The following is a 15,870-nucleotide window of genomic DNA, read 5'->3' as shown; positions in this document are numbered from 1 at the left end:
AGTTTATGTGAGATGCCACCTTGGTGTTTCTCACTTCTCCTTTAACTTAGCCCCTCCCCTCCCCATGCCTCCAGCACCCCGCCCACCCATCCTGGAATCTACCGCATTCCTCTTTCTCCATAGCTTTGTCCTTTTCAGAACTCTGTATCTTTATCTGCAGTGTGCAGCCATTTGGTCAGGCTTCTTTCCCATAGCACAGTGCACTGAATTGCCATTCATATGACTATACATCAATACTAGTTCCTTCTGATTGCTGAGCAGTATTGCCCAGTACAGAAAGCACTACAGTTACAGAATGCACTACAGTTGACTTAACCGTTCACCAGTCAGGTGACACACATGACGTTTACTTAACAAATGAACATTCCATCCTCTGGGTATACAAAACCTTATGTAGCAGTTCCAAACCTGTGTGTGCTTGTGTGTGCTTGACATTTTGGGTTGTTTCCTTATCATAAGTAGCCATTAAATAGACATCTTTAGATATACATCTTTGCATAACATCTATATATGTATACCTTTATATCCTGGACATGTAATTGAAGCTCTTAACAAACATGTTTTATATATTTTGAAGCACAAGAAAATACAGAAAACACAAAAATACAGATGCTTCCATAAATACATTTAATTATTTAAGATTAAACTATACTCCAGGTCTCAGTGCTTTGTATCATTATCAAGTAAGAAATAATAACTTTAACTCCACAGTAGCAACTTCTGCCTGCTAAGCAGGACTAGATGAATGCCTTGTTTCTTGAATCGTGAGTGTAAATACAATTGGATTACCATCTGGTTACACTGTTTTCCTAGAAGGGATTGTCTTGAGACAGTGGGCTCCCTTAGTTTACACAGGACAGTGGACTGCTCAAGGGTTGCTGCAAGGCTGGCTTCTGTTAGAACCCTGTGGGGATTTTCTAGTCACACCTGAGAACTTGAAGCCAAAGCTACTAAGAGAGAAATGAGAAGGCTGGCGTCTCCTATTGCATGAAGAGATGGGCTCTCCCTCCGCATAGATGCTGAGGCTCTGAAGAGAATAAGAGAAACAGAGACAACATGAGTGTGTGACAAAAAATCACAAATGCACGCCACAGAAACGTGGATGGAACAGACGCTCATAAAGTGAAAGTAAAAATTCTTAATCACTCTATTCCCAACGAACCACAGTTAATAGTGTCAGTTGTCCTTCCAAGGAAGACACACACACACACACACACACACACCTCTTTATGTAAACACACAGAATGCTATTTGCTTCCTTTGCCTGACACCACCTCTTGGCACTTGGACACAGTTCATGCCGGCACACACACAGAGTCAATTCATGTTTCCTTGTGTATGCATTTCTATTTTACAAATGCTCTAGAGTGTCAGCCAAGTTCCTTATTGGTGAACAGTGTATCATCAGCGTTTAGCTGATTAAGAAAATCTTGTTCTGACTTTAACACACTGAGCAGAGGCCCGGCCGAATCCCATTTAAACTAGATAAGATCTGACCTTTTGAGTTTTTGAAATAGAAATTACTGAATTCTTCTCAACCAATTAAAAGGTGAATTTAAAAAAATAATAAAACTATCTTATCTTGGTTCAGAATCAAGACCCATTGCTCTGGACTAGTTAGTGGCCATGTCTCTTACCAATAACTTCCTTAGGAAGCTGAAGCCCCTTCTTTATTAGCCAATGGCGCCCTCTACTGGACATTCACTATAGTCGCAGTTCTGATTCAGTTTATGTCTATATTGCATTTCTATATTCAGTTTATGCACTATATTTCTGGGTCTATGCTAGACGTGTTGGTTTGACACATTTCAGAGTCAAAGATGGTTGTGAGCCACTGTGTGAATGTAGGGTATCATCCCTATATCCTCTGGGACAGCATATCTCTAGCCCTAAAATCAATTCCTTAAAAAAATATAGGAACATCTCCAAGACATACTGTTAAGAGAAAAAGAAAACAACCCCCAGAATCTAATCTATATTATCATTTATTATAATTGATATGAGAGATCTATCTGTGTTATGTGGGTACATGACCATGCATGTATATGAATGCACACATGTGCTGTGACAGGAATATCTTACTCTATAAGGACACACAAGAATATAAAAGTTATGCTCTACCTACTCTGAGCTTTAAAAAAAATCTGGATCATATAAGAATAAAAAAAACAGTGTTTGTTCTCCTAACTCTTTTAATAATTGCAAACTTTGTTTCTAGCATGTATATTAATCTTTCACAAATAAATTTAGATTAAGAAGGAAAAGGTCCAAGGTCGCCCTGTGGCCCCACCTCTAGAATTGTCTGCTGAAGTGTGCTAGGTAGAGTATGGTGTTGGGCTGTCTGGGGAATTAGCTCAGCAGGCAGATATCTGTGGAATTTGCGACAATTTAACTAGAGACTGAGAGGCTACAGTGCAGAAATGACCTGCTCCGCAGTGAGCTATTTAGGAAATGGATGGACAATCAGACTACAGTTCACCTGTGTTGATTCAGGCCATTTACTTACGAGTTCATGACACAGTCGGGGTGAGTGCTGTGGTCCACACACATTAAGAACTTCACTGGTCTACAAAAGAAAAAACGTACTTAACAGATTATCCAAATCACTCCCTCGAGTTAAACACCTATGATGTGGTTGCAAAGCGCTTGGAACACAAAACGCATCTTTGAAGATCCTACAATTTCCTCCTTTATAAACAATACTGGCTAGGCTGGGACTGGTGGCTCACACCTTTAGTCCCAGCACTAGAGAGGGAGGCAGAGGCAGGCAAATCTCTGTAAGTTTGAGGCCAGCCTGGTCTTCATAGAAAGTTTCAGGACAGCCAGAGCTATACAGAGTGACCCTGTCTCAGCACCCTTCTCACAACAGGTAGCATTTACCCAGCACTTACTATGTTCCACAAATATTGTCTGTGTTTTATTTAGGTCATGCCATCCAACCCTCAACTATCTAATGAAGTCGATCCTATTTTCAACCACAATTTGCTGCAGGTGAAGCTGACCGTGATGATTTCCTTATGTTCTGACAGTGGCGAGTGAGAGATCTAACCTTGAATGTGGAAGGCTAATCCAGACCCTTCCTGCCTGCACCTCCTACTTTATTAGGAAAACCTCCTTGATGTGTGCTTGGACAGAAGGTTGAACCAAAAGCACGTGAGCAATAGCCCAATTGAGAATGCTCATTGCCTAGTATAATTGAGGCAGAAAATGTGAAGTTCCAGGGCAACCAGGAGGGAAGGAAGGCAGCAACAGAAGCAGGGGCAGGTGACAGTGACATAGAAGGCGTGAAATACAAGGCAGACTAAGACAACACCTCTACGAACAGATGACTGGAAAGAATTGGGAGACATGGAAGAGTTACATGGGCATGAACTGCAGGCGCTGTAGTCCCCGCTTAGAGTCGCCTACTTGCAGTGAAGTCTAGTCTGCATACATACATTTTATTGCTAGTGGGTTTTGCAGATAGTGTCTCACTAGGATGCCTAGGCTACTCTTGAACTTCTGGGCTCTAGTGATCCTACCGCCCTGGCCGCCTGAGTGTCTAGGACAACAGATGCAATCTGTCCAAACATATTTAAAATGAAATAAGTTCGGTTGTTATTGTCAATTGCCCAAGACAGACTTTGAATTTTATGGGGTCTGATCCAATGTGGTATTGGAAAAAAACAACCAAGAAGAAAGAGTCTATGTAGAGATAAGGCTCTGCCAGTGTCACCAAAGACCCTGATGTGAACTTGGGCTAACTCAAGACAAAAGGCCATTCCACTGAACGCTGAGGGTCAGGAAAGTCTTACCTATGTTTGGGTTGATCTTCATTTATATTCAAACCTTAGCTTCTTTGCTACCCAGGAGCAACAGAAAAGCCACAACACAGAACAGGAGCCTGCAGGAGCTGAGTGAAGCTTGGAGTCCCAGAGCCAGCAGCCAGAAGAAGTGGACGTCACACAAGGGAGGAGGGACATAAACTGAGACCCAAGTCAGCTGTGATGGGGGCAAGGGCTTTGGGGTCTGGCCTGACTGCTACAGTGTTGGCTAGAGATTGAAGAAAGAGCCTTTCTAGAGAGTTCTTGGGCCAGAGAAGAGTGGTGGTAACTGTGAAATCTGTCCTCATTATTGAGCTGTAATGCAGTAAGAATTGCCCATGTAGAAGTATTTCTAACACTTGGTGCTTTAACACAGGTGGGAACATTAGTAGGAGGTGCTGGGGAGAGGTTTGCTTCAAGACTACACAAAGTTAGGTTCAAAAAATTCAACTCTGATCTTGAGTATTGACCTTGAGCCAGTTATTAAACTTCGTAATTCATCTACAAACAGAGAATATTTACAGCCCAAAGACAGACAAAACTAACTCACGACCCTACAAATCTAGTCAGTGATACCACAGGAGCAGACAGCTGTGACAAACAGGTACTCTTCAAGACACCTGGGTGCTGGCCACGTTCTTCTACTTCATATCTAAGAGCTGCTGCACACTGAACCTGATCATCAAACTGTGTAGGGAAATGTATACATTTCCCTGTATACAGGCTATATGTCCAGAAAAGTGTATTTGCTTCTAAAATGGATGGTAGATGGCACTTGGCTTTGCATTTGTGTCAGCATGAGCAATCATAACTAAAGGGGCACAGGTGAGAGTCATGGAGGCCTGGAACAGGGATGGCGTCACTCACAGATGACGTCACCCGCACGTCCTGAGGTTTTGAATAATTGGGAGAATAGTGCAGCTTTGGGAAGGCAGAAGGCAGCAACGTTATGGTGCTGGGCAAGAATACTCCAGGACATTCTGCCTAGACACACCCATTAGTGTCTAAGAAGGCCTTCCAGTGTTGAACTGAAAACCTATTCAGCTTGCACACTTACGAGCTGAAGTGCTGGTAAGAGCACATGCCATTAATTCCAGTGTTCAGGAGACAGAGACAAGTGGATCTCTGAGTTTAAGAACAGCCAAGACTATACAGAGAAACCTTATCTTGAAAAGGGATCGGGGTGGGGTGGGGCAGTTACAGAGGAGCAGAGGCAGGAATTCTGGGTCCAGAAGAAATTACAACCACCCCAGGCTTAGAGCCAGTCTTTGCTAACATCTGTGTAGAAAAAGCCCTTGATGACACCCAAGTCACAGCATATAAAGCTCAGGTCACAGTGTCTCAATAGACAGTGATTGATATGACTTATTTCCTAGTATCTATGGTTAAGACCCATCTGTCAAACAAATGCTCAGCTTAGTATCTTTTGTACTGTGGTTTAAAGATATAGTGACCACAGCCCATGGTCCTCAGTCTCGTCACACATCAACCAAGGCTGAAGGGAAAAAGCAGAATCCTCCAGCTGTCATTAAAATGAACTCAGGAAGGGTCTCCCTGCCCACACACCCCTAGGCAACCCGGAAGTCACCAGCCACAGCCCAAACCAACTCTTTGAATAGCTCTACTCCTTCAAAGTGCGTATACATAGCGCCACCTACCGGTAGTCATTGATACAGCTGTGCTGGAACCCCAGGGCCTCCAATCTGTCTTCCAGGATTTTCACACTGCCTTCGCCACAGGATTCCCTAAAACATACACAAGTGTGGGTTTGTTTGTTTGTTTGTTTTTGTTTGTTTGTTTTTGTTTTTTGTTTTTTTTTTTTTTACTCAAACAGACTACAGAAGGAGGAAAAGGTAGAAGAAGCTGTTTCAGAGTTAACTGAAGATCTTTAGGCCATCCTGAATGTTCTTCCCTCTAGGGGAATCACTGGAAAGCCGAGAGTAGGAGCATTCGCTGGAGACCCATCACCAGGAAAGAAGCGCGGAGCGGGTGGGGGCAGGGATGGCACCGCTTGCACCATTTGTAGTCATGTCTGCCCCGCAGCAAACGTTTGTGATGGTCCCCAGGGTGGGGGGTGAATCTGCTCAACCTATACCAAAAGCTTCAAATAATAACAGTATTTGTTTCAAGTTAGAGAATGCAAATCAACAGAAGAGAAAAATATCATTGTAAGTCTCAACCATAGAGATAATCACTGCTAAAACCTTCTAGATGATATAATCCCCGCCCCGCCCACCCTCCACGTACCCACAGTTATGCTTTCGTGATTCAGTTAGCCAGTCAATGTTGGCCTGAAAATACTAAGAAGAAAATTCCAGAAACAAAACCATTCAGAAGTTTTAAATTGCACTCCTTGATCGGCAGGAGGAAATCTCTTGCTGTTCCACTCTGTCTCACTAGGAGGTGCATTACACCCCACACTGGGCCAGCATAGCCACACTGTATGCCTCCTGTCCATTGGTCGCTAAGTCACCGTCTTGGATGCCAGATGGATTGGCATGGACTTGTAACCTTTGTTTTGGGTCTCAAAACACCAGAGCAGTTGTGCCGGCAATTTGGACATGCTGGAGAAGCTGTGAGCTTCTTCTAGGTAAAAATTCTTGACTTGGGAAGTCTTCTATAGGCTTAGCTGAGGTTGCTAAGCCTGAAAAAGAAAATCTATCTAGGAAGTTCTGCCGAAGAAATGTGCTGGGTTTGCTGTCATAGACTGCATGCAGCACAGAAGTTCTGCCCACAGTGAGCGCACACAGTCACTCTTCATTTCACCCTGGCATGGAGGCATGAATACAGTACAGTGGGATATTTTAAAGCTAGATCGCATTCAATTTTTAATTATTGTATAATATTGTTATTCTATTTTATTACTTGTTGTTCTTGTTTTTTCTTATTGTGCCCAATTTATAAAAGAAAGTTCATTGTAGGTTTACTGACAGGAAAAAATACTATACATAAAATATCAATCTTCCACTAGGCATTTGAATCACACCCAAGAGGGGAGGAGCTGCTGTATATAAGTTTAGAGGCTTTGCACGTATAGCATTGCATGCTATACAGTGTGTTTGTGTGCTTCAGCCCATGTCTGTATGTATGTGGACACATATAAACATATATCGTTGTTTGTAAATCCTGCATGTATAATATATACATCTGTGTACATATGAGTATGTATACATATATGGCATGTTTGTAAGCTCTGCATGTAAGCATACATGTGTGCATATATAAGTATGTATAATATATGTCATTGTCTTTAAGCTCTGCCTGTATGCTTGTGTAGATTTGTGTCTCTCATGTATGTCTAGATTTGTGTCTCTCTATAATTATATATGCATATACGCCATTGTTTGTAAGCTCTGCATTGGCTCCCTTACATGAACAGATTAAATCTCACAGAGCAAAGTCCCTGTTTCAAGGACCTAAGTTGATTCTGATAGTCCATTGTCATTTAAACTATAACAAAATTTGTTGAAATTTCATTTTGTACATATTAATTTTCTGTTTCTCTGGCATTAACTCCTAAAGGTGGGCTTTCCTGAATTCAACCTGGGGCTCAGAATTTCACAGATAGCTTTTCTCTTAGCAACCTCAGCATATGATTTTTTTTTCTTAAAACAGATTTTTTTTTTTAACCTAGAGAAAGCTCACAGCTTCTCTGGCATAGGCAAGTTGCCACCATGACTTCTCTGATGCCTTGGGACCAATAATAAGAACGGCACGTCCATGAGAGCAAAATCATTTATCCTGAGCATACCCATGTCCCTCACTTGCACCAATAGGAAGGGTCACCTTCCCGATGGCCACAACTAGTCGAGAGGATTTCTAAAGGCATCCAGTGACAGACACACTACTGTGAGTTGTGGCCATGACAGAGTCCTGCTGAGTCTCTGTGGGATGGGAATGTTGGCAGTCTCTCCATCATTAAGCTGGTTGGGAGTGCATGCTCAGTGAACTGATAAGCAGCTGGAGAAAGGTTCTGTAGAAATTGAGTTCCAGGCAGTCTACGAACGAAGAGGACAAAGTACTGAGAGAGGCCATTACTTAGAACTTTTCTCAGAACGTGGGCTGATGCCCTTCTCTGGGCCCGGCTTACTTTTTAATCGGCAACGCCACAAGCTTCTAGCCGAACACAGTGACAAGGAAAGGCTTCTCTTATTGTCTCTATAGAGTCAGTTAAAGCTGTGCTAAAAGGGCATCTGCCACACTGCTGGCGGTTCTCAGACTGGAAGTTTTGTTTAAATACACGTCACGGTGTACATTTGAGACTTGTCACAGGATGCTGTAAGATCCACATGCTTAGTAAGATCGTTACCAGTAAAAGAGACTGACCCAGCTCTCCCTTCACCCTTGCTTTCTTGTGGCAAGGGCAGCTGCAATCTGATTACCTGAGCGTAATCCCTACGGTGACACAATTCATTAGTGCTAAGCTTCATTGCTTTCCTTAGAATCTGAGACATTCAAGTGGGCGCTAGTGAGCTTATAACCTGCAAGCAACTGCGTCTTGTGGATCAAATATTACAAGCAGGTGTTCTGACCACGTTTGAATCCCTCCTACCACAGAGATGAGGACCTGGGATGTTAAAATGACATTTCCCAAATGCAGGGTCAAAGGACAAAATCTAGTAGATATGACAGCATAATCAGTTGAAAAAGAGAAACTGCTATAAAAGGTAATTTTAAAAAACCCAAAGTATAATGATTTTCATGCAACATTAAGCATAGTTTGTTTTCTAGGAAGAAAAATGCAGATCTTGGTAAAACTTATGTAATACACAGTTTCTGAAGTTGTTGCAATCTGTTACCCAACTGGGGATGGTAAGCCATCATAAGGTGAGACTTAGGCCATACTACATATTTGAAATGGAATTTTTCAAGGTTCTCTCGACACATAAATTGTGTGGCATATGCATTCTTGAGTTTGGCAATATTCCCCTACATGCGACATCAAGATCTTGAAGAACAGGCCTCTCCTCTGAAGCCCCTCATGGCTGCTTAGCTGGAAACAAACTGTGGCCCTACTGCCAAGCTTCTGGACCAAATGGGTTTAACGTTTTAATTTGGCAAAATTTAAAACAGAGGGTAGAACTGTTTGAAAACTATAAGCAAGTTGATGAGGTAGTTAGGGGGTCTTTAGGCTCCTTGGCAGTGGTGTTCAGCCATGAAAAAGATGAGCTCCACCCTTGCTTATATGTAAACTCAAGTCGTTTTGAGAAGCTGTAGTTCTTTGAAGTCCTGGTCCTCACCAGTCAGCCAGTACCTACTTGCAGAAGTGGTTGCTCCACAGAGAGCAAAGGCTTCCTCATAGAGCCCTGGGATGATCTTGAAAGCTTTGGTGAGGGTATTAAGTCTTCAGGTGACAGGAAAAAGAAGTTGGCTCTGACCCTCAGAAATATGTAAGAAACTCATTTATCCATAACTCCTTTGCCACTCATAAAAATCAGCATGGTGCCGGGCTAGGAGCACACTGGCCTTCTCATCGGTTCTCCTTCCTCACCAGTCACATTAGAATCAGAGGCTGGCAGGTCTCTAAAGCTCAGAGCAAAGGGGCCACGATCATATCACATCCAAGCAAAGCAAGACCTCACAGCTACCGCCCCAAGCCCCAAAACTTACACATTGGGCCCTCCAATGTCATGCATAACCCAGATCTCAATTCTTGTGACTTTATCCTTTTGTAAGTACGGGATTTCAAAATCTGCAAAAAACCTGGGAGACAAGGAGGACATTTATTTTCATCTGTTCTTCCTTGGCTTTGAGTCTGTACATGCTAGGCAAGTTCTCTGACATTGAGTCCTGCCTTCAACCTAGGAGAACACTTCTTCAAGTCTTAACACAATGTAACAACTAATCCATTTTGGCCATTAGTTTGTTTATACATTAAAGTTTTGAAAAGTTTCCAGGAAAGCCAGTTGTAGTAGTGCATGCCTTTAAACCCAGTACTCGGAAAATAGAGGCAGGTAGATCTCTTTGAGTTTATGGCCAGTCTGGTCTACATAGTGAATTCCAGAACAGTTGGGGCTAATTCAGAGAGACCCTGTCTCCCCTGAAAAGACTTTCTAGTGCTCATTTTACATTTTGAGTGAATGCACATGTTTATGTGTATGAGGGTGCACATTTGTGTGTGTGTGTGTGTGTGTGTGTGTGTGAGTGTATGTACACTGGATAACAGAATTGGGCACTGTCTAGTCTCTCATGATGTCCTGGAACCCCCCCCCCAAGTAGAGTAGTCTGTCTGGAATAGTGAGCCCTAGATGTCTACTTGTCTCTGCCCCCACAGCATTTGGATTACAAATGTGCCCCCACTCCCAGATATTGCACTAGAGTTCTAGGGATCAAACAAATGCCCTTGTGTTTACACAAAAAGCACTGCCTACTGACCTATCCCTCCAGGAGTTCTTCTTACCATTACCTTTGGAGACTTGCCAGGGTATTGGTCTGCTCTTAACGGTTTAACTGTCTATACAGTCTCTGATCAACACATCATTGAACTGTTTTACTTACTATACCTCGCTGTACAGAAGCAAACATCAAATTGGGTCTAAGGTGCTTTTCTAGTCTTTAGTCTGGTGTCTCTGGTGTCCTTACCCTTTCGTGGGATAGGCTCCTTTTGGCTCCGAGCCATTCAGCATGACATTGATCACCCCTGAACTGTCTCTTGAATACTGCAAGAAGAAAGACATTTTTTTTTAAGCAAATGAAGACACATCATTTTGTGCTGTAGAAATAGGGGTGGTTTTTTTTTTTTTTTTGAGTGTTTATTATTTCTATTTAGGTTTTCTTTTTTTATGGTATTTTTTTAATTAGGTATTTTCTTCATTTACATTTCCAATGCTATCCCAAAAGAGGGTTTTTTTTTTTAATTGACAATTTTCAATACAGGAAAATTTTGTATTTTGCGTGTCTAGTAGAGATGCAGACTGGTTCATTCGGAGAAGCAAATCGCCTTTAAGGTCCCTATCCATAGACTCACTAATTCCATGTCAGGTAATCTGAGGACATGATATAGGACACACGCCATCATGTCTGCTAGAGTAAACTAGCCTAGACTGATGTGACAAATAGTCTCAACACTGCAGTGTCGTCACAAAAGGATTCACTTTGTGCTCCCACCGATCAGACACCACAGGTCTCTGGTGGTTTGGCACATTGCGTTCTCAGAATGAGGAAGCCACCACACCTGCAAAGTTGTTAACTGCCAGGAAGGGAGACAGGGCAGTGACATGGGCTACAGGTCACACATGACACTTCCACTCACAGCCCATTGGCCCATAGAAGTCTCGTGTAAGTAACCGGCCGAAGCACATCACAATCCACAGGTGCAGGTGTCTCCTGGGAAACAGTACAAAGTCCTACCACAAGCACTGCACACACACACACACACACACACACATGCACAGGGCCATGGCTTACAAGACCAAAACATGCTCACCAGCTGGAACAGCAAGGAAACGGTGCACAGTTCCCACTAGGTTCCGACACAGCATCAAACTCTGAACTATTAATGCACCACTAGTGTGAAGCTACAAGGGACACGCACGGTCATAGGACACGCTTACATGCAAGACAGAGTGCAAGATTAGACAGACAGAAGATGAGCTTCCCTGCAATGTTATAACGTGAGGCTGAGGGTATGGCTCATGCTAGCATGCACAAGGCCTGGGGTTCAGTCTTTGGTATCATTAAATAAACAGATTAATAGGTGGTCTTGTTCTTAGGGTAGTGGAGACTTCTTGTCGTTGAGCCTCAGAGACAGGTTTATTCACTAATGAAATGACACCTGCTCCCAGGTGCTCCAAAGCAGAGATCATTTGGTGCCAGTTCTCTCCAGCTTCTTCGCACCAGTACTAACAGTAGGAGTTTTAAGTCTTCGGATGCTGAAGTCTGACCACCTCTGTGTGAAGGGGGTAGCATTTTGGTGGCAGGAATATGGGGGCTCTCGTTTGTCTTTCTGTAACTTGCTATTCTCTACCATGAGCAGTGGTTGCGAAGATGACAGGAAAACATTGAAAAGGATGTGGGCATACGTGGCCCATAAGCTGTGGAAAGGATTAGTTGAAAATCCAGTCTCTGAAGCTAACAAGCCTGTTTCTGAAACCTGGTGCACCAACTTACTACAATCTTGACCTCAGGGAAATATTTTTGAGCTCTTTGTGATTAATTTTCCAAGTCTTAACAGTTACCTCAGAGGATTGCTATAAAGATGAAACCTTTAAACTCCTAACATTTCAGCCTGGGAGATGTAGCTTATGGTAAGAACTTGCTAGGTATGTGCAATAAAGAAACTAACTTTGACCCCCAGCACCACAAATAGTAACAACAACAACAACAACAACATTTATTGACTACTTATAAGGTTCAGTCCCTCTCATTACTATACGGTATTAGCTTTGCTTTAGCTTCAACTATCCAATGTACTCTAAGGGCTTAAAAATAGAAGGTATTAGCCTGGCAATGGTGGCGAACGCCTTTAATCCCAGCACTTGAGAGGCAGAGACAGGCGGATTTCTGAGTTCGAGGCCAGCCTGGTCTACAAAGTGAGTTCCAAGACAGCCAGGACTATACAGAGAAACCCTATCTCAAAAAACAAACAAACAAACAAACAAAGAATTGGAGGTATTGATACTATTTTCCCATACTAGCAGCCAGTTGAGGAACACACCTTAAAGGCAGGAAGATTCATAGTGGCCTGTGTTACAATTCTTTTATGGACAGTGTTGATCAGAGCCCTCTTTATTTGTGTTAAGCTTTCCAGTCTCCAATAAGAGTCTATGGCAGTTAACCAGAGCCTGTATTTCAGATGAAGCCCTCCCCACCAAAAGTGGGAACAAACAGTGCTCCCATGGGAGCTAACTGAAGTACACAGTCCTCAGCATGAGGTCTTATGCTTACAGGAATCCCTTTGTGTGGCCCTGGTGGAAGGTTTGACCAAAGTCCTTCACCCTATCAGTGGCACCATTGAACTCCTAGAGAGCAAAGTAGACAAGGGGAGGCAAGGACACATCACCTCTGAAAGGGGAGGGGTAGAAGTCCCTGGTCTTCTTCCTGCTTCTCGATCAGCACAATCAACATTTAACCATCAGCACGGAGCTAAGGACTTAGCCCTTCTTGTTTCTAATCTTTATTCCAATGCTCATGGCAGAGACTGTAAGCTACAAACAATGTCATTTTATAGCCACTGATAGCTCCCATGAACTGTGAGGGCAATGTCCTCAGAGACACAGACAGACATGTCTTAGCAACACTTCTGTGACTCCGACTTATTAGCAGCCCATCAGCTCTTCTCCCATTAAGGCTGCTCTGTGGACACCTCTGATGCCTAGAGTGAAGTCTCCACTTTCCTAGGCTCTCCTGTAAAAATCAAAGCCATTTTCACAGCACTAAGAATGAACACGGCTTTGAACCACTAAACACGCCACGGTGCAGTAAGAATGCTGACAGTCCCCTAGCCCCACTGACAGCTAACACTTGCTGAACATTTCTCTCTGCACCAGCCACCGCAGTAAGTATTTCATCTTCATAAACCCTCACAGCTTTGTGGAGCAGAGAAAAGAGTCAGCGTAATCATTACAGTAGGAAGGAAGATACACAGAAATTAGGTAAAGGCCTGGGGGGTCAGTTCGCAGATTCCACACATGCTCCACACTTGCTCGCCCATCCCAGGATTACCTGCATGGATGCACTTTTCCAATAGGAGTCCACGGCATTGTTTTCACAGTCTTCTGATGTGGGGCAGGACTGGTAGTCAAGTTCTAGGAGAAAAGTACACGGATGCATTCCATATTGGACATGTATTAATTTCACGTATTTGCTAATTCCACATCTGGCATGGATGCTGAAAAGTGTATATACTGCATTTACCCCTTTTCAGCCTCTGTTTCCCACATCTGGAAAATAAAGACACAAAGGCAGAGTCCTGCTGGATTGGAATCACAGGCTCTATGGTCAGACTGTGAGGCTACACAGCTTCTTGGCTATACATTCGAAAGCAACTCCCTTAATCATGCCGTACCTCTGTTTCCACAACTCTCAAAACAGGACTGATCAGAGTGGATAATGTGTGGACTCTAGCCTTAATGTGTCTAAAATACCAGTAAGAGCATGCAGCAAAGGTTAGGTACACTCTGTTCACTGTTGTTTGTATCCGTTACTATAGATGCCACCTACCTCGGAGGATTTGGGAAGGATTAAATGAGATGAACATCTACGAAGACACCCAGCACCAAAGATAAACCCACAGGCTGAGGTGCTGTGGTGTGTGCAAAAGTCTTACCAGAGGCATTTTCCTGTCGACACCAGCTCAAGAAATCGCCAACTTTGCCATACAGTACGTCGCACAGGGCCATGAGGCGGCGGGTGTTCTCCCCATAGCTCATAACGAGCAGGTGGTTATTCTCCCAGAACAGTGACTGATGAGAAACAACCAGGAGTTAAAATACAAAATAAAATGAAAGCACCTTGATTGCAGTGTCATCAAGATAAGTCAGCAGCCATTCCTCATGGAATGCAGATCTGCTGCAGACCCGCTGCTTTCTCTTTCCTTGCTGCTGTGGCACCTTTGAAGAATGTCACCTCTGTCCTTCCTGTACTGCAAATACACCATGCAGATCAGTGGTTCTCAACCTCCCTAATGCTGTGACGCTTTAATACAGTTCCTCAGGCTGTGGTGACCCCCAACGGTAAAATCATTTTCATTGCTACTTCCTGAGTATCATTTTGCTACTGTTATTAATTGAAATGTAAATATTTTTGGACCTAGAGGTTTGCCAAAGGGGTCCCACTGGTTGAGACCCGCTGACTTAGTTGATGACATATCTCCCCTGTAGTACAAAATGTGTGCATCATTGCTAAGAACCTTGCATTAGGAATGGGGGGCTGGTGAGATGGCTCAGTGGTTAAGAGCACCCGACTGCTCTTCCAAAGGTCAAGAGTTCAAATCCCAGCAACCACATGGTGGCTAACAACCATCTGTATCAAGATCTGGCGCCCTCTTCTGGAGTGTCTGAAGACAGCTACATGTACTTACATATAATAAATAAATAAATCTTTTTAAAAAAAAAAAAAGGAATGATTAGGACCAGGGCTTGAAGCCTGGCTCCATCTCATGCTAGATGTGTAATCTTTGTTATGGCATTTCGTCTCTCTGTGTGTGCCTCCGTTTCTAGCTGTGGAAAAGGAGGAACAGAAGCCGTAGGCCTTGTTCCGTAGCTCTGATTAGGAAGGTATGCAATTGCACAATGCCCTTCCTGGAGCGAACAGTGCTTCAAAACACCTAATTCTTCACAGCATACCTGGAACCTTCCAGGATAAATAGTGTCTTCACGCTGCACGTATAACAACATTCTTGGTCACTCGCTCATCTGGCCCTCAGTAGTCCAGTCTCTTTGTAGACTGGAAGGGCTACAAGAACTGCTGTTTACTGTTTATATCGGACCCTTAACCCTTAATGCAACACCAGGAACAGAAGAATTTCAGTAAGTTATTTACTTAATTCATTGACCAGCATAATTTTGAACTATGTTTCTGCTTTTCCTCAACAAAGAGGTAGGAAGAAACAAAAGATAGCATAGATGTAAAAATGACACTTTGGTCCATAGCTGAGGTGTCTGTCCTTACCTTGTCCCTAGGAATGGGATGACTGGAGAGGTTAATGAAGAGATCATAGTCTGAGGGGAGCACAGAGCAGGGGTCCTTGTCCAACACCCCCTTGAAGGCCTCCCAGATGGCTGTGCAGTTTTTGTTCCTATACAAAAGTGCCGGTCAGAACTGGAGATGCAGTTCGGAGGGTAAGGCTGCTTGTGCCATAGGCAAGAGGACCTGAGTTCATCACCCACCAACCCTGCCTGTGTGGCTGCCGGTGCCTCTAACCCCAGCATTGTATTAGGTGGAAACAGGAAGATGACTGGGACTTGCTGGCCACTAGCCTAACTCTAGCTTCCAGACTAAGTTCAGAAGACAATGGAGACAGAAAATGATAGAGTAGGCTGTCTTCCTCTCTGTGGGCACAGGCACAACACACACACACACACACACACACACACACACACACACACACATTCTGTGCACACAACAA

The 15,870-nt window shown here is 43.4% G+C and overlaps 1 protein-coding gene across 1 annotated transcript in view; it reads right to left on the bottom strand.

Moving 5' to 3' along the window:
- Positions 1–608: 608 nt before the first annotated feature.
- Bst1 (bone marrow stromal cell antigen 1) overlaps positions 609–15,870 on the bottom strand; it is a 16,646-nt gene continuing 1,384 nt past the window's right edge. The window contains exons 2-9 of the mRNA XM_021162480.2: positions 15,414–15,540; positions 14,071–14,206; positions 13,467–13,549; positions 10,386–10,462; positions 9,414–9,506; positions 5,462–5,548; positions 2,507–2,566; positions 609–1,027 (exon numbers count right to left, since the gene is read on the bottom strand). Of these exons, the coding sequence (XP_021018139.1) occupies positions 922–1,027; positions 2,507–2,566; positions 5,462–5,548; positions 9,414–9,506; positions 10,386–10,462; positions 13,467–13,549; positions 14,071–14,206; positions 15,414–15,540 (769 nt within the window). The 3' untranslated portion in view covers positions 609–921. The remainder of the gene's footprint in view (positions 1,028–2,506; positions 2,567–5,461; positions 5,549–9,413; positions 9,507–10,385; positions 10,463–13,466; positions 13,550–14,070; positions 14,207–15,413; positions 15,541–15,870) is intronic.

Source organism: Mus caroli, chromosome 5 (genome assembly GCF_900094665.2).
Source record: "Mus caroli chromosome 5, CAROLI_EIJ_v1.1, whole genome shotgun sequence".
Taxonomy (NCBI): Eukaryota; Metazoa; Chordata; class Mammalia; order Rodentia; family Muridae; genus Mus; species Mus caroli.
Note: the sequence above shows the minus strand (reverse complement) of the source record. Positions and strands in the feature narration are given on the sequence as shown.